The sequence below is a fragment of the Rhincodon typus genome, chromosome 26 (genome assembly GCF_021869965.1).
Source record: "Rhincodon typus isolate 14 chromosome 26, sRhiTyp1.1, whole genome shotgun sequence".
In the NCBI taxonomy this organism is placed as follows: domain Eukaryota; kingdom Metazoa; phylum Chordata; class Chondrichthyes; order Orectolobiformes; family Rhincodontidae; genus Rhincodon; species Rhincodon typus.
Genome location: NC_063357.1, coordinates 40,696,302 through 40,711,389, shown reverse-complemented (window position 1 = coordinate 40,711,389; position 15,088 = coordinate 40,696,302). Strand labels below are relative to the sequence as shown.

Sequence of the window (15,088 nt, the reverse complement as noted above, 5' to 3'; positions counted from 1 at the left end):
AGCAGGCCAAGCAGCATCAGAGGAGCAGGAAAGCTGACGTTTCGGGTCGAGACCCTTCTTCAGAAATAGGGGAGGGGAAGGGGATTCTGAAATAAATAGGGAGAGAGGGTGGGGTGGATAGAAGATGGATAAAGGAGAAGATAGGTGGAGAGGAGACAGACAGGTCATAGAGGCGGGGTTGGAGTCAGTAAAGGTGAATGTAGGTGGGGAGTTAGGGAGGGGATAGGTCGGTCCAGGGAGGACGGACAGGTCAAGGAGGCGGGATGAGGTTAGTGGGTAGGAGATGGGGTGGGGCTTGAGGTGGGAGGAATGGTTAGGGAGGCGGGGATGAGCTGGGCTGGTTTTGGGATGCGGTCGGGGGAGAGGAGATTTTGAAGCTTGTGAAGTCCACATTGATACCCTTGGCCTCCCCCATTTCTGAAGAAGGGTCTCGACCCGAAACATCAGCTTTCCTGCTCCTCTGATGCTGCTTGGCCTACTGTGTTCATCCAGCTCCACACCTTGTTATTCCAGTCACTTAGTTTGTCTTCAGCACCACCTTATTTTTAATTTTTTGTAATTATCTCTCTGCCTCATTTAATCAGATTATAGGTCATCCCTTTGCTTGTATACGGCTGTTGATACTTTACTCATACCATCTGACACTCTTGATCACCCGCAGAGACTTCTTATTCAGTATTCCACTCACACCATTTGTATGATCTTTTGGCTTGTCCCTCACTTAACCTGACAAAGGAGCTATGCTCCGAAAGCTTGTGATTTCAAATAAACCTGTTGGACATTGTCTACCCCAGTCCAACACCGACACCTCCACATCATGGTCAAAGTACAACATAGGACCTACTAGAAAAGCTGCATCTGAGAAGTTATAGAGAAATGCAAGATAGTAAATGGTAAAGAATGTTTCTTTAAATTATAGATTGAGTGTAGGACAAGGGCACACAGCAAGAGGTAATCTTACTTACATACAGACTTCTTTTAACCCAGGAAGATTACTGTCAGGTTTACTGTACACAAAGTAGCTTAGATCATTCTGTCTGTATGACTAGTTCCCAGTTCAACCATCTCTGATCTTGAGGCCACCCAAGATATACATTTAAGAGGTAATTTGTTGAGTGTCCCTAATTGTCCCTGAACTGAGTGGCTTGTAAGAGATGACCACATTGCTGTGGGTCTGGAGTTATATGTAGATGTAAAGTCTGCAGGTTTCCCTTTTAAAGGACATTAGTAAACCAGATAGGCCTTTTCAACAATTGACAGTAGTTTCATGGTCACCATCATTGAGACTAGCTTCTAATTCTAGATTTTATTGTTTTGAGTATGACCAGTTGCCATGGTGAGATTTGAAAATGTGTCTGCAAAGCATTAGCTCGATTCCTAGTCCAGAGATATTACCATGTTTTCTTGTAATGTTTCATGGGATGTGGGGATTGCTGGCTTGGCCAACCCTTGTACACCATTACTAATTATCTTTGAGGAGTTGGTGCTGAGCTGCCTTTCTAACTGCTGCAGTCCCTGGACTAGGCAGGGATTTCCACAATGTTGTCAGGGAGGGAGTTCCAGATTTTGATCCAATGATACTGAAGGAATGGCAGGCAATACAGTTCCATGTCAGTATAGCGAGTGGCTGATGGAGGGGAACATTACTGTTGAAGTGCAAATTTGTTTATTTCTTATCTGAATCTTTGGCAGATTGTTGCCAACAGTGCCCTTGCCGCAGACCATTATATTCTGTTGCTGGTTCCGTACATCTTCAGTTTGTTCTAATGTAGTTTCTGAGCATCCTGATAGAATGTTGGTTGGCAGAGCGCCATCTGTAGAAACTACCACAATAATGTAACAAGTTCTGTTCTCTTCCAGCAAACCAATATGAACATGAGCAGAATTACATGTAAGTCACTGTTTACATTCTGTCTGATATAAACTGGTCTGAATTTCTTTAGAGGTGTAGCAATGATACAGAGACAGAACTAGCTTGATTTGCACTGGAATCCCAGTTACAGAGACAGCACTTGTTCAGCTTACGCTGTTTTTTTGGATTTAATTCCACTTGTTCACAATTATAGTTTATTTGTTTAGGAATGCTTTGAGTCTAATTCCTGCCATTTATTATATTTGGCAGAAATCCTTTAGCTGCAGAATATTATTGCTTCCCTGCGGAATATCTCAAACCTCCTCATGGTAAGTTCCAGCCGATATTAACTCAGATCTTACTGTGTGTTAGGTGTATTATTTTGAGACCATAATTGTAATTGAGGCCATAGAGAGTCATAGAGTTACACAGCACAGAAACAGGCCCTTTTGCCCTACTCATCCATGCTGACCAGGTTTCCTAAACTGAATCAGTCCCATTTGTCTGTGTTTGGCCCACATCCCTCTAAACAATTCCTCTCCATATGCCTATCTTTTAAATGTTGTAATCATAAGCATGTCTACCACTTCCTCTGGCAGCTTGTTCCATATACACAGCATCCTCTATGTGAAAAAGTTGTCGCTCGGGTCCTTTTTAAATCTTTCCCCTCTCACTTTAAACCTGTGCCCTCTAGTTTTGGACCTTGAGGAAAAGACCTTGGCTATTAACTTTATCTATGCCCCTCATGATTTCATAAACCTCTATAAGGTCACCCCTCACCTCCTACGCTCCAGGGATAAAAGTCCCACCCTATTGAGTCTCTCCTTATAACTCAAACCTTCCAATCTTGGTGACATTCTTGTAAATCTTTTTAGCACTCTTTCCATTTTAGTAACATCCTTCTTAAAGCAGGGTGACCAGAATTCTCCGCAATATTCCAAATGTGGCCGAACCAATGTCTTGTACAGTTGTAACATGACGATCCAACTCCTATACTCAATGCTGTAACTGACGAAGGCAAGTGTGCCAAACACCTTCTTCACCACTCTGTTCCTTGAAAGTGGCATTACAGGTAGACAATGTACCTGCGCCCTTAGGTCTCCCTGTTTGACAACGCTCCCCAGGGCTCTACCATTAACTGTGTAAGTCCTGCCCTGGTTTGACTTACCAAAATGCAAACCTTGCATTTATCTGAATTTAACTCCATCTACCATTCCTCAGCCCACTGGCCCAGTTGATCAAGATCCTTGTAATCTTAGATAACCATATTCACTGTCCACTATACCATCAATTTTGGTGTCATCCTTAAACTTACTAATCATGCCTCCTGTATTCTCATCCAAATTGTTTTGTATAAATGACAAACAACAATGAACCCAGGATCAATCCTTGTAGCACACCACTGGTCACAGGCCTCCAGTCTGAAAAACAACCCTGTACCACCACTCTGTTTCCTACCATCAAGCCAATTTTGCATCCAATTAGTTAGCTTTCCCTGGATCCCATGTGATCTAAGGTTACTACCATGTGGAACCTTGTTGAAGGCTTTGCTAAAGTCCATGTAGACTACGTCTGCTGCTCTGCCTTCATCTGTGGTTACCTCTTCAAAAAACTCAATCAAATTTGTGAGATATGATTTCCCATGCACAAAGCCAGCTGACTATCCCAAATTAGTCTTTGTCTTTCCAAATCCATGTAGATCCTGGATAGAATCCCCTCCAACAACTTACCCACCGCTGACATTAGGCTCACTGGTCTGTAGTCCCTGGCTTTTCCTTGCAGCCTTTCTTAAATAATGGCACAATTCACTCGTGGGATGTGGGTGCTGCTGGCTGGCCAGTATTTATTGCCCATCCCTAGTTGTCCTTGAGAAGGTGGTGGTGAGCTGCCTTCTTGAACTACTACAATCCATGTGCTGTAGGTAGACACACAGTGCCTTAGGGAGGGAATATCACAGAGCTTATAGAAAGAGGTCACTTGGCCTAACTGGTCTATGTACAAGCTTCCTGTAACCCTGTTCAGCTCACTCTATCATGTTCTTTCTTCTGAATGTAGCTATGTAATTTCTCTTTTAAAAATGCCATTTATCTCAACTACTTTTATGTGACAGAAATCTCCAAATTTTAACCACTTTCTTGGTAAAGATGTTTCATCTTAAATTTCTTATTGGATTTAATCACTTTATTCATTTATGACCCCGGTTTTGGACTCCCTCCAAGTGGAAAAATCACGTGCTTCAAAAACAAATATGCCTACTAACAAATAATGGAGTGTGAATAAAGGGTTCAAATGGTAAAGTTCCCACTCCTCAAGTCTTAAATTGGAATCTGATATACGGAAGAGAAATGCATCTTGATTCTACTTTACTCCCAAAGATCTGGATGCAAATACCTTCTTAAAGTGAAAACAAAAAATGCTAGAGATCACAGCGGGTCAGGCAACATCCATGGAGAGAAAGCAAGCTAATGAGTCTAGATGACTCCCCTAGGGAAACACTTTACAAAATTCTGAGGGAGCTGTAAAGGCCCATAACTTGTACTCAAGTCTGAGACTTTCCCGTCACTTTCACCTAACATCAGTGGTGGGTGCATCCAGTCCCACTAGTTGGGCAGAGCATTACAGCAGTGAGCAGTTAGAAGAGGGAAGGCACAGAAGTCCTTAGCATTGATGCTGGACACAATAAAATTTCACAGCATCAGGCCAAACATAGGCAAGGAAACCTATTGATTATAAACTACAGTTCTCTTGTCCATTTGAGCACCATTTGAAAGAAGTACAGATGGTAGAATGGGAGGTAACAGGTTCAAACTGGCGTTCCAGATTGATATGAGGCAGTTTCATTTCCCCTGAAAACCCATGAAAGAAAAAGAACTTGTAGTTATAGATCAGCAATGAGTCCTGGGGACTTTCCACCTGCATTCAACCAACAAAGGGTAGCCATTATGTTGGCAAACACAGCAGCCAGGTTGCAAAAAGCGAGGTCCCACAAACAGCCTTGATGCAATAATATGTTTTTAATGCTGGTAGAGTGAGAAATCTTAGCCAGGGGTACTGTTTGCTAAGAACCTTAGCTGTGAAACAGCATCTGAGGCTGCACAACCCTCCCTCAGTACTGCTACTGAAGCATCAGCCTTGTTGACAGGCTCGGCTCTCTGGAGTGGGGTTGAACCTAATATCATCCACTTTGGAGCTAAGAGTGATTCCCACTGAGCTAAAGCTGACACTTGGGAGTTGATTGTCAGAGTCTGGAAGATGGGAATGTTGAAGTTACTTTAGAAACATAGAAGATAAGGTTTTCTAGATGGTTCCAAATTATTTTCCTTGTTACTTCTGTTTAGTTGTATGTGGTAATTTGCTTAATAATCTTTTTGTGATTTAAGATTTACATTCTGGAGATTTAATTCATGGAAAAATCACCAACACACAAGGATTATATGTACTTTAGAAAATCCCACTGTTGAAATAACCTAAATGTTATAAAACTTGCAATGCCCAGTATCAAACTTTACTCCTTGGGCAGTTGGTTTTGTCCAGTGCATTCTGCTCATCAGTAAGAGGATTGGGAAGTAGGTGACAAAACCCTCCTTACAGGTAGAAGATTTTTCAAGATCAGTGGGTCAGAGCATCATTTTGGCAAAGAAAGAGGCCATTCAGCCCATCAATCCCTTAGCAGATGAGAAGTGAGAATATCATTTGCTGGGACCCCCTTAGTGTTGGTAATGGGGTTGCAGTGAGATCTCATATCCCTCCCACTGTCACAAGTACTCCTGTCTCCGTCCGGTCACACTTTGTCTTTGGTTTCTGTAGTAACCCAAGTCTCTTCCTGCTCCTGGAGGGAGTGTCCCAGTTAGTGGGTGTGGGATGCCCATTATTAGCCCAGTATCCTTCCTGATGGTTAGATGTTTCTGTTCAGTTACATCCTGCTGTAATTTGTAGCTGGCCAGTTTGAATCGGATTGGATTTGGCTGAGCGTTTGGACTCTTCCAACCTAATGGGGGAAAGACAATACCCTGTACACTTCTGATCCAAGTCCTAAAGTTTGATCCCAATTCTGTTTGAGGCTCTGTGCCTGTGGGCTAGGAGGAGATGATAATTAGAGGATTCCTGATGCTGACTGTCTTTGGCTTTGGAACATGTGTTGAAACCTTCTGGCATATTCCAGTTCATTTGAACAGTGGAACCATGTGCCCAGAGCAAGCCATTTGGCCCATGGGATCCAGGCTAGGCATCTCTAAAGCAGTCCAATCAATGCCATTCTCTTTCCTCCCTATATACCCATAATCTTGCAAGCTCACTCATTCAGTGAAATAGCCATGATTTATGTTTGAAACATTTTTAAACATGGTCACCTTGCCTCAGATGCCTAAAGTAGGTTATTCCCATAAAAAGTACCGATTTGAAAAACAACATGTTTTCATAACTTGACTGCAGTTCCACTGGTAGTTTGAGCAGGTATCAACTTGTTCTGATCAATTCTGTATCTGGCCATTAGATGGAGCTCTAAGCGCAAAGATTAGTATAGGGCAGGCGATAGCACTGTTGGATACAAGAGGAACTGACTTCTACATTAGATCAACAAATTGCCCCTGTTTCACCTGAACATAATCTTTCAATAAGCATAATTCTTCCAGATGGATACTTTATAGATGGAATTAAATCAATGCAGACCTTTAAACAATTCATATTGACTTAGATTTTAAAAATGCTACATCATGTAAACCTTGGACATAGATTTGCCAACTTCTCAGAATCATGGAGCGAGACCACTCAGCCCACCTGCTAGTGCTGGCTGTTTGACAGAGCTCTCTGATTAGTTTCATTCCCCCGTATCCTGCATTTTGGCAAATGCACTCTGCAGAATATGAATCTGTGAGATCCTCCCCGGTATTGAAAATCCCACACTCAATACAGTGTAGCCGATAAAGATGGGGCTAAGGTTCACATTTGGGATTCAGACCTCAGAAACTTGAACAGTGTTGGTCCTCCTCTGTCCTACCCTTGTTAGTATGACCTTGTTTCCAATCTTGGTGCTGAAATCCAGTGCAGTTGTGAAACTGAATGACTGCATGTTCTTTGGGTTTTCTGTGATATAGCGTGACCTTGTTTTATTTTTTCCTGAAGATGATGATTCAACTTCATATGAAAATGTGGAGATCAGGAAAACTGAGAGTCATACATCTGGTAGGTGCAGCTTATGGACATTGTCAATATTACGAACAGTTTGGAATGTTGCTGCTCACGGTGTTTTGTCTGATTGCAGTAGAGTCAGGTGGGAGTTATGAGAACTGTGAATACGCCGTGAAATGGAAGCTTCAGGAGAAACCAGAAGGTAAGGTTATTGTTCTAGCGAACCAATAAAATAACACAGAAATGTCAAGATTTATTTTAAGAATACGATCAGCAGTGATAGCAAGAGAGGACTAGAGTCAGTGTACAGCTCAAACAAGCTCCCTATAAATTCTGTAAACATTTCTCAGAAATTAGCAAAACAAGTTTCACTCAGAGTCGAACAAAAGGACATTGAAAAGCTAAGGTCAGGGACAGGCACTGAGTGAAAGACTGTCTCTGACCTCACCCCTGCTCTATAAGCACATTTGAGTAGCGATTTGTGAGATTGAGCTGGGCAGCTACACAGGAGAGTGTTTGGACATTACTCCCCAGCCAACGAGCTGGGAGTAAAGATGGTTGTTTGACAGCAAGAACACGGGTAGACAATGATATGTTGGTGTAGAATTAGGCCATTTCATCCCATTAAGTCTGCTCTGCCGTTTGATCATAGCTGATATAGTTCTCAGTCCGTGTTCAAATGCAACAAGACCTGACAGTATCCAGGCTTGGGCTGACCAGTGGCAATTAATATTCTTGCGAAAAATGCCCAGCTATGTCTATCACCAATAAGAGACTATCCAACCACTGCCCCTTGACATTCAGTGATGGTAACACCACTGAATCCTCCACTATCAACATCCAGGCCATTATCGTTGAACAGAAACTCAACTGGACTCTCCACATAAACACTGGCTACCAAAACAGGTCAGAAGCTAAGAATACTACAGTGAGTAACTCATCTCCTGACTCCCAAAGCCTGTTTGCCATCTACAAGTCAGAAGTCAGGAGTGTGATGGAATACTTCCCACTTTCCTGGTGGGTACAACTCCAACAACACTCAAGAAATTTTATACCATCCAGGACAAAGCAGCCTGCTTGATTGATATACATCCACAAGCATCCACTCCCCCATCACCAAATGCTCAGTAGCAGCAATGTGTACTATCTACAAGGTACACCAGAAATTCATCAAAAGATCCTCAGACAGCACCTTCTAAAACTTGAGCACTTCCATCTAGAAGGACAAGCACAGCAGATACATGGGAACATACCACCTCCAAGTTCCCCTCCCAAGTCACTTACTGTTCTGACTTGGAAATATATTGCCATTCCTTCACTGTCAAAATCCTGGAATTCCCTCCCTAAGGACATTGAGGGTCTAACTACCGTATGTAGACTGCAGCAGTTCAAGAAGGCAGAACACCACCACCTTCTCAAGGCTACTGGGGAAGGCAATAAATGCTGACTATTCAACCTCACCCACATCTCACAAATGAATTTTTAAAAAATTGTCTTGTCTTCTCCCTGTAACCTTTGATCCTCTTACTAATCAAGAACCTATCTATCTCTGTCTTAAATATACAGAATGACTTAGCCTCAACAGCCTTCTGTGGCAATGAGTTCCACAGATTCACCACCCTTTAGCTGAAGAAATTCCTCCTCATCTCAGTTCTAATTGAAACTTACAGGATACTGAGATTCCTGGATAGTGTCGATGTGGAGATGTTTCCGCCAGTAAGCGAGACCAGGATACGAGGGCACAGCCTCATGTCAGTTCTAAAACCCTTCACTCCGAGCCTGTGCCCTCGCATCCTACTAGTGGAATCATCTTCACATCCACTCTATCCAGGCATCTCAGTATCCTGTAAGTTTCAATCAGATTCCCCCATCATCCTACTCAACTCCATCAGGTACAAACTCAGGAGCTGTCAACGCTCCTCATATGACAAGCCCTTCATCCCCTTCATCATTTTTGTAAATGTCCTCTGGACCTCCCCAAGGCCAGCACATCTTTCTGTAGACTCGGGGCCCAAAACTGCTCACAATATTCCAAATGTGATCTGATCAGAGCCCCATACAACCTTAGCAGTACATAACTGCGGTTATATTCTAGCTCTTTCAAAATGAATGCTAAAATCTGTACTGAAGCCATTTTGAGATTTTCTAACACTGGCACATCTCACATTGAGTGTGTTTTTGGTTTGCATGCTATGAAAAGGATTTAGAAAAGATGCAACGTCAGGCAAAGGAATGATCCCAATTGGAAAAAAGGACTGATTTGAAGAAACATTTCAAATCCCACAAGCCCTTTGATCTGAAGAGGAGGTTGAGGAGACCTCATTGAGGTATATATAGAATCCCTACAGTGTAGAAGCAGGCCATTCAGCCCAATGAGTCCACACCAAACCTCCAAACAGCATCCCACCTGGACCCATCCCCACACTATCCCTGTAATCCTGCATTTCCGATGGCCAACCTACCTAACCTGCACATCCCTGGATTTACCATGGTCAATCGAGCTAATGTGCACATCTTTGGGCTGTGGGAGGGTCCCTGGTGTTGTGAGGTAGCAGTATTAACTACTGAGCCACCATGCCACAGAGTAATTCACACAAATTAAGTAAAACTGAAATACTTTAACAAAAGGGCTTGTCGTTGATGTTAAATTTAGACACGATGACAGTCCTAGCCTATTCCAGTTCGATGTGTGGCAGAGATTTAGGGAACTGGTGGAAGAGCTCCGCTCCATTTCCTGTAAGCCCTTGCACCCACCCTACTTAATCCAAGTCAGCAAAAGACTTGGGCACTGCATACCCACCATCTATAATTCCTAATGGGCTGCCACTTCATGAAGCACCAGGCAGGAAAGAACTTCAAAGCTGTTTCAGATAGAATCAGCGAATAGCTGCATCTTGTCTTGTTCTCACTTGAGCTTGGAAAATTCTACAGGGAGTCTTAGCTGGGAGAGAAATCAAGTACCTTCTGCCTCCTCAGAAAGGAATAATGTAAACAGCTTAAAAGCTCTGACTGTAACTTCACCAGAACTCCTTTTCAAAAATGTGCTTGGGAGCCAATGGGAGCTCTACAAACACCTTCCCATGAGTTCAACCTTTAGATCTGAGAAAAAGACAAATTGGAAGATTGTGATGGTGAGAAGAGATTTAGGGGTTCACACGTATAGGGCTAAATGCAGGTCCTCAGGCATAACAATGAATCAAAATATTGCACACAATGTGGTTAGTTTCCTAGAGGAGGCTGAAGTACAAAGTAGGAGTTGTTTCTTTAAGATCCTCCTCAGAAAAGTACAAGGATCAGCTTTGGACTCAACCTCCAGAAAACATAGAGAGTGAAACATGTAAATGATGGACAAGTTGGAAACTAGCGTCAGCTGTTGAATGTGTAATTTTCAGAGAGCTTGCTTTTTTGAAGAGTTCACTCGTAGGGTGCAGGCATTGCTGGCTAGGCCAACATTTACTGCCTATCCCTAATTGTCCAGAGGGCAGCTAAGAGTCAGTGGTAGTTAATTAGTGCATTCACAAGTCTGAGTTAAATGATTTTCAAGATTTTGTCATTACTCCGACTGGGACCAACGTTGTTGCAATTTGAAATTGTATAAAATGCAAACTCACAATTGTACTTTTCACTTTTAATCTTCAGAAAAGAAATATGGGAATAACTCTGATGAAGATGAAGAACCAGATTATGTTAACACCGTTCCTTGTCAGTCTCTGTAAAGGTAAGACAATCATGTGCATTTCTGATCAAATGTACTGGCTCAGCCTATTTTGCTACACTAAATCTGACAAGTGGGGATGTAGTAAGAATGTTGAAAATAAAACAGCAAGAACATTCATGTGGAAAGTGAATTTAATGGAATTCCTCCCACTAACTCCTGCCTTCATAATCTTAGTTTCCTGGAAATCAACATACTATCCATGGTCTGAAATTCCTTGTGCAACAAACACTGACCACTGAGTACACAGCACAACATAATGTTGCAATAGAGATAGTAGGAACTGCAACTGCTGGAGAATCCGAGATAACCGGGTGTAGAGCTGGATGAACACAGCAGGCCAAGCAGCATCAGAGGAGCAGGAAGGCTGACGTTTCGGGCCTAGACCCTTCTTCAGAAACCTGCTTATCTTCATTTCTGAAGGGTCTGGGCCCGAAACGTCAGCTTTCCTGCTCCTCTGATGCTGCTTGGCCTGCTATGTTCATCCAGCTCTACATCTTGTTATCTCAATGTTGCAATAGTTGCATTTCAAGAGACATTTGATTGTCATCTGATGGATGTGTGCTGAATCATAAGGAATCATCTAATACCCAAACTATGTAACCTTTATTTGTCAGAGACCAAACCTGGGGCCATAAATGTAGGAATGTCAGAATGAGGAGGAGTCGGCAATTCAGCCCTCCGAGCCACCCCATCGTTTAATATGATCATGGCTGATCTTATCCTTGTCTCAAATCCACTTCCCTGCCTGCTCGTCATGGCCCTTTATCCCGCTCTTCATCAGAAACATACCTATTTCTTCCTTGAATTTATTGATTGATTCTGCCTCCACTGCACTCTGGGGGAGTGAGTTCCACAGATTCACAACCCTCTGAGAGACATAGTTTCTGCTTATCTCAGTTTTGAACCTACCTCCTTTCACTCTATATCTATGACCTCTTGTGAGACAGTCGCAAACAAGGGGGAAACATCGGTTCAATGTATGAGGGTCAACAATCAATATGGTGGGGAATGTTGCAGAAATTCTTTAACTCAGAGTGGTTAGAAACTGGAATTCAGAACCGTATAGAATAATTGAAGCCAGGAACACAGATGCATTTAAAGGGAAGCTAAATAGGCACATGATGGAGGAAGGAATAGAGAATAGAAGGGTATGTTGAGTGGACTACATGAAAAGGAGTGGGAGGAGGCTCTTATGAAGCAGAAGTACCAGCACAGACCAGTTGGGTGAGTTGTCTATTTAGACAATAAGACAGGAGCATAAATTAGGCCTTTCAGCCCATCGAGTCTGCTCTGCCATTCAATCATGGCTGATAAGTTTCTCAACTCCATTCTTCTGCTTTCTCCCCATACCCTTGATCCCCTCGACAATCAAGAACCTATCTATCTCCGTCTGAAATATACTCAATGACCTGACCTCCACAGCCGTCTGTGGCAGCAAATTCCATAGATTCACCACTCGCTGGCTAAAGAAGTTTCTCCTTATCTCCGTTCTAAAAGGTCTTTCCTTTAGTTTATGGCTGTGCCCTCGGGTCCTAGTCTCTCCTACCAATGGAAGCATCTTCCCAACATCCACTCTGTCCGGGCCATTCAGTATTCTGTAAGTTGCAATTAGACCCCCCCGCCATCCTGCTAAACTCCATCGAGTATAAACCCAGAGTCCTCAAATGTTTCTCATGTTAATCTTTTCATTCCTGGGACCATTCTTGTGAACCTCCTCTGAACCCACTCCAGGGCCAGTACATCTTTCCCAAGATAAAGGGCCCAAAACTGCACACAATACTCCAAACGTTGCCTGACCGGAGCCTTAGAGAGCCTCAGAAGTACATCTCTGCTTTTATATTCAAGTCCTCTCAAAATAAATGCCAAAGTTGCATTTGCCTTCCTAACTACTAACTCACCCTGCAAGTTTACCTTCAGAGAATCCTGGACTAGAACTCCCAAGTCTCTTTGCACTTCAGACTTCTGAATTTTCTCCCCATTTAGAAAATAGTCTATGCTTTTATTCTTCTTACCAGAGTGCATGACCTCACACTTTCCCATGCTGTACTCCATCTACCACTTCTTTGCCCACTTCCTAACTGGTCCAAATCCTTCTGCAGTCTCCCCACATCCTCAATATTACCTGTTCTACCTATCTTTATATCATCTGCAAACTTGGCCAGAATGCCCTCAGTTCCTTCATCTAGATCATTAATGTATAAAGTGAAAAGTTGTCATCCCAACACTGACCCTTGTGGAACACCACTTGTCACCGGCTATCATCTTGAGAAAGACCTTTTAACTCCACTCTCTGGTTGTCTGCCAGAAGGCCAATCTTCTATCCATGCTAGTACCTTGCATCTAACACCATGAGCCCTTATCTTACTCAGCAGCCTCCTATGCAGCACCTTGTCAAAGGCTTTCTTGAAGTCCAGGTAGATAACATCCATTGATTCTCCTTGGTCTAACCTGCTCTTTACTTCTTCAAAAGAATTCTAACAGATTTGTCAGGCACGAAGCCATGCTGATCTTACCCTATTTTACCACGCACTTCCAAGTATTCAGAAATCTCATCCTTCACAATGGACTCTAAAATCTCACCCCACGACCGTGGTTAGGCTAATTGGCCTGTAATTTTCAGTCTTCTGCCTTACTCCCTTTTTAAACAGGGGTGTCACATTAATGATTTTCCAGTCCTCGGCGACCGTCCCTGACTCTAGCGATTCCTGAAAGACGACCACTAACGCTTCCACTATCTCTTCAGCTATCTCCTTTATCTGGGGTGTAATCCATCTGGTCCAGGTGATTTATCCACCTTCCAGCCATTCAGTTTTTCTAGCACCTTCTCCTTGTTGATGGCCACCATGCACAGCTCTGCCCCCTGACTCTCTTGAATTTTTGGGATATTACTCGTGACTTCCACTGTGAAAGACTGATGCAGAGTCATTATTCAGGTCCTCAGCCATTTCCTTGTTCCCCACTACTGTTTCTCCAGTGTCATTTTCTAACGGTCCAATGTCCACTTCTGCCCTTTATATATCTAAAGAAACTTTTACAGTCCTCCATTATATTAATGGCTTGCTTACCCTCATATTTAATCTTCTCTTTTTTTTGTTGCCTTCTGTTGGTCTTTGTAAGTTTCCCGATCCTCTGGTTTCCCACTGCTCTTTGACACATTATATGCCTTCTCTGTTGCTTTTATGCTATCCCTGACTTCCCTAGTCAGCCATGGTTGTTTCATCGTCCCTGTACCATGCTTCTTTTTCCTAGGGATGAATTTTAGCTGTGTCTCCTGAATTACTCCCAGAAACTCCTGGCATTGCTGTTCCACTGTCTTTCTGCTAGGTTCTTCTCCCAGTTTCTCCCTCATACCTCTGTAGTTGCCTTTGTTCAGCTATAATACCATTACCTCTGATTCTATCTTCTCCCTTTGAATTTACTCTGCAATTTGAATCATATTATGATCACTGCCTCCTAAGGGTTCCTTCACCTTAAGCTCCCTTATCAAGTCTGCCTCATTGCACAACACTAAATCCAGTATTGCCTGTTCCCTTGTGGGCTCCACCACAAGCTGCTCCAAAAAGCCATCTCATAGATATTCCACAAATTCCTTTTCTTGCAATCCACTAACAATATGATTTTCCCAGTCCACCTGCATATCGAAATCCCCCATGATCACCGTAACTTTGCCTTTCTTACACACCTTTTCTACCTCCTGGTGTATCTTGCACCCCAGATCCTGACTTGTGTTTGGAGGCCTGTACATAACTCCAACTATGTTTTTTTTACCTCTGCGATTCCTCTGCTCTACCAAAAAAAGATTCTACACCATCTGACCCTACTTCGTTTCTTCCTATTGGTTTAATTTCATTTCTTACTAATAAGGCAACCCCACTCCCTCTGCCCACCTGCCTATCTTTTTGATAGGGTGTATATCCTTGGATATTCAGCTCCCAATCCTGATCCCCTTGCAGCCATGTCTTTGTGATGTGCTTTAAGTTCCATGTAAGATCAGAACTTTGACGCTTACCTGTCTCTAGGAATCAAAGAAGGTATCATGTTACAGTGAGAACATTAAAAACAAAAGGTGAATGAATCTGCAACTCGAAGCAGAAAAATTCATGAGATGTATTTCACAGAAACAGAATTGCGAAACCTGTTCATTTTTCAGATGCTTCCAAACTAGTGAAAGGTTATCTCTTGCATTACACTGCGATAATATATGTATTTACATAGCACTTTTAACCAAGAAATTTTCCAAGACATTTCAAAGGGAAAAGTGAAAAGCTAACCTCAGGACATACTATGATCTCTGAGCTTAAGGAAGATGGGAAACAGAAGCATTTAGAGAAAAGATAATACACTGTGGAGCTGGAGGAACACAGCAGGCCAGGCAGCATCAGAGGTGCAGA

At 42.8% G+C, this 15,088-nt stretch overlaps 1 protein-coding gene across 2 annotated transcripts in view; it reads left to right on the top strand.

The window, feature by feature from the left end:
* LOC109911327 (linker for activation of T cells family member 2) overlaps positions 1-15,088 on the top strand; it is a 102,312-nt gene that overhangs the window by 85,629 nt on the left and 1,595 nt on the right. For both annotated transcript variants that reach the window (XM_020510614.2, XM_020510615.2), the window contains exons 8-12: positions 1,861-1,891; positions 2,123-2,181; positions 6,974-7,033; positions 7,113-7,181; positions 10,619-10,697. In XM_020510614.2, coding sequence (XP_020366203.1) covers positions 1,861-1,891; positions 2,123-2,181; positions 6,974-7,033; positions 7,113-7,181; positions 10,619-10,695 — 296 coding nt within the window. In that variant the 3' untranslated portion in view covers positions 10,696-10,697. The remainder of the gene's footprint in view (positions 1-1,860; positions 1,892-2,122; positions 2,182-6,973; positions 7,034-7,112; positions 7,182-10,618; positions 10,698-15,088) is intronic.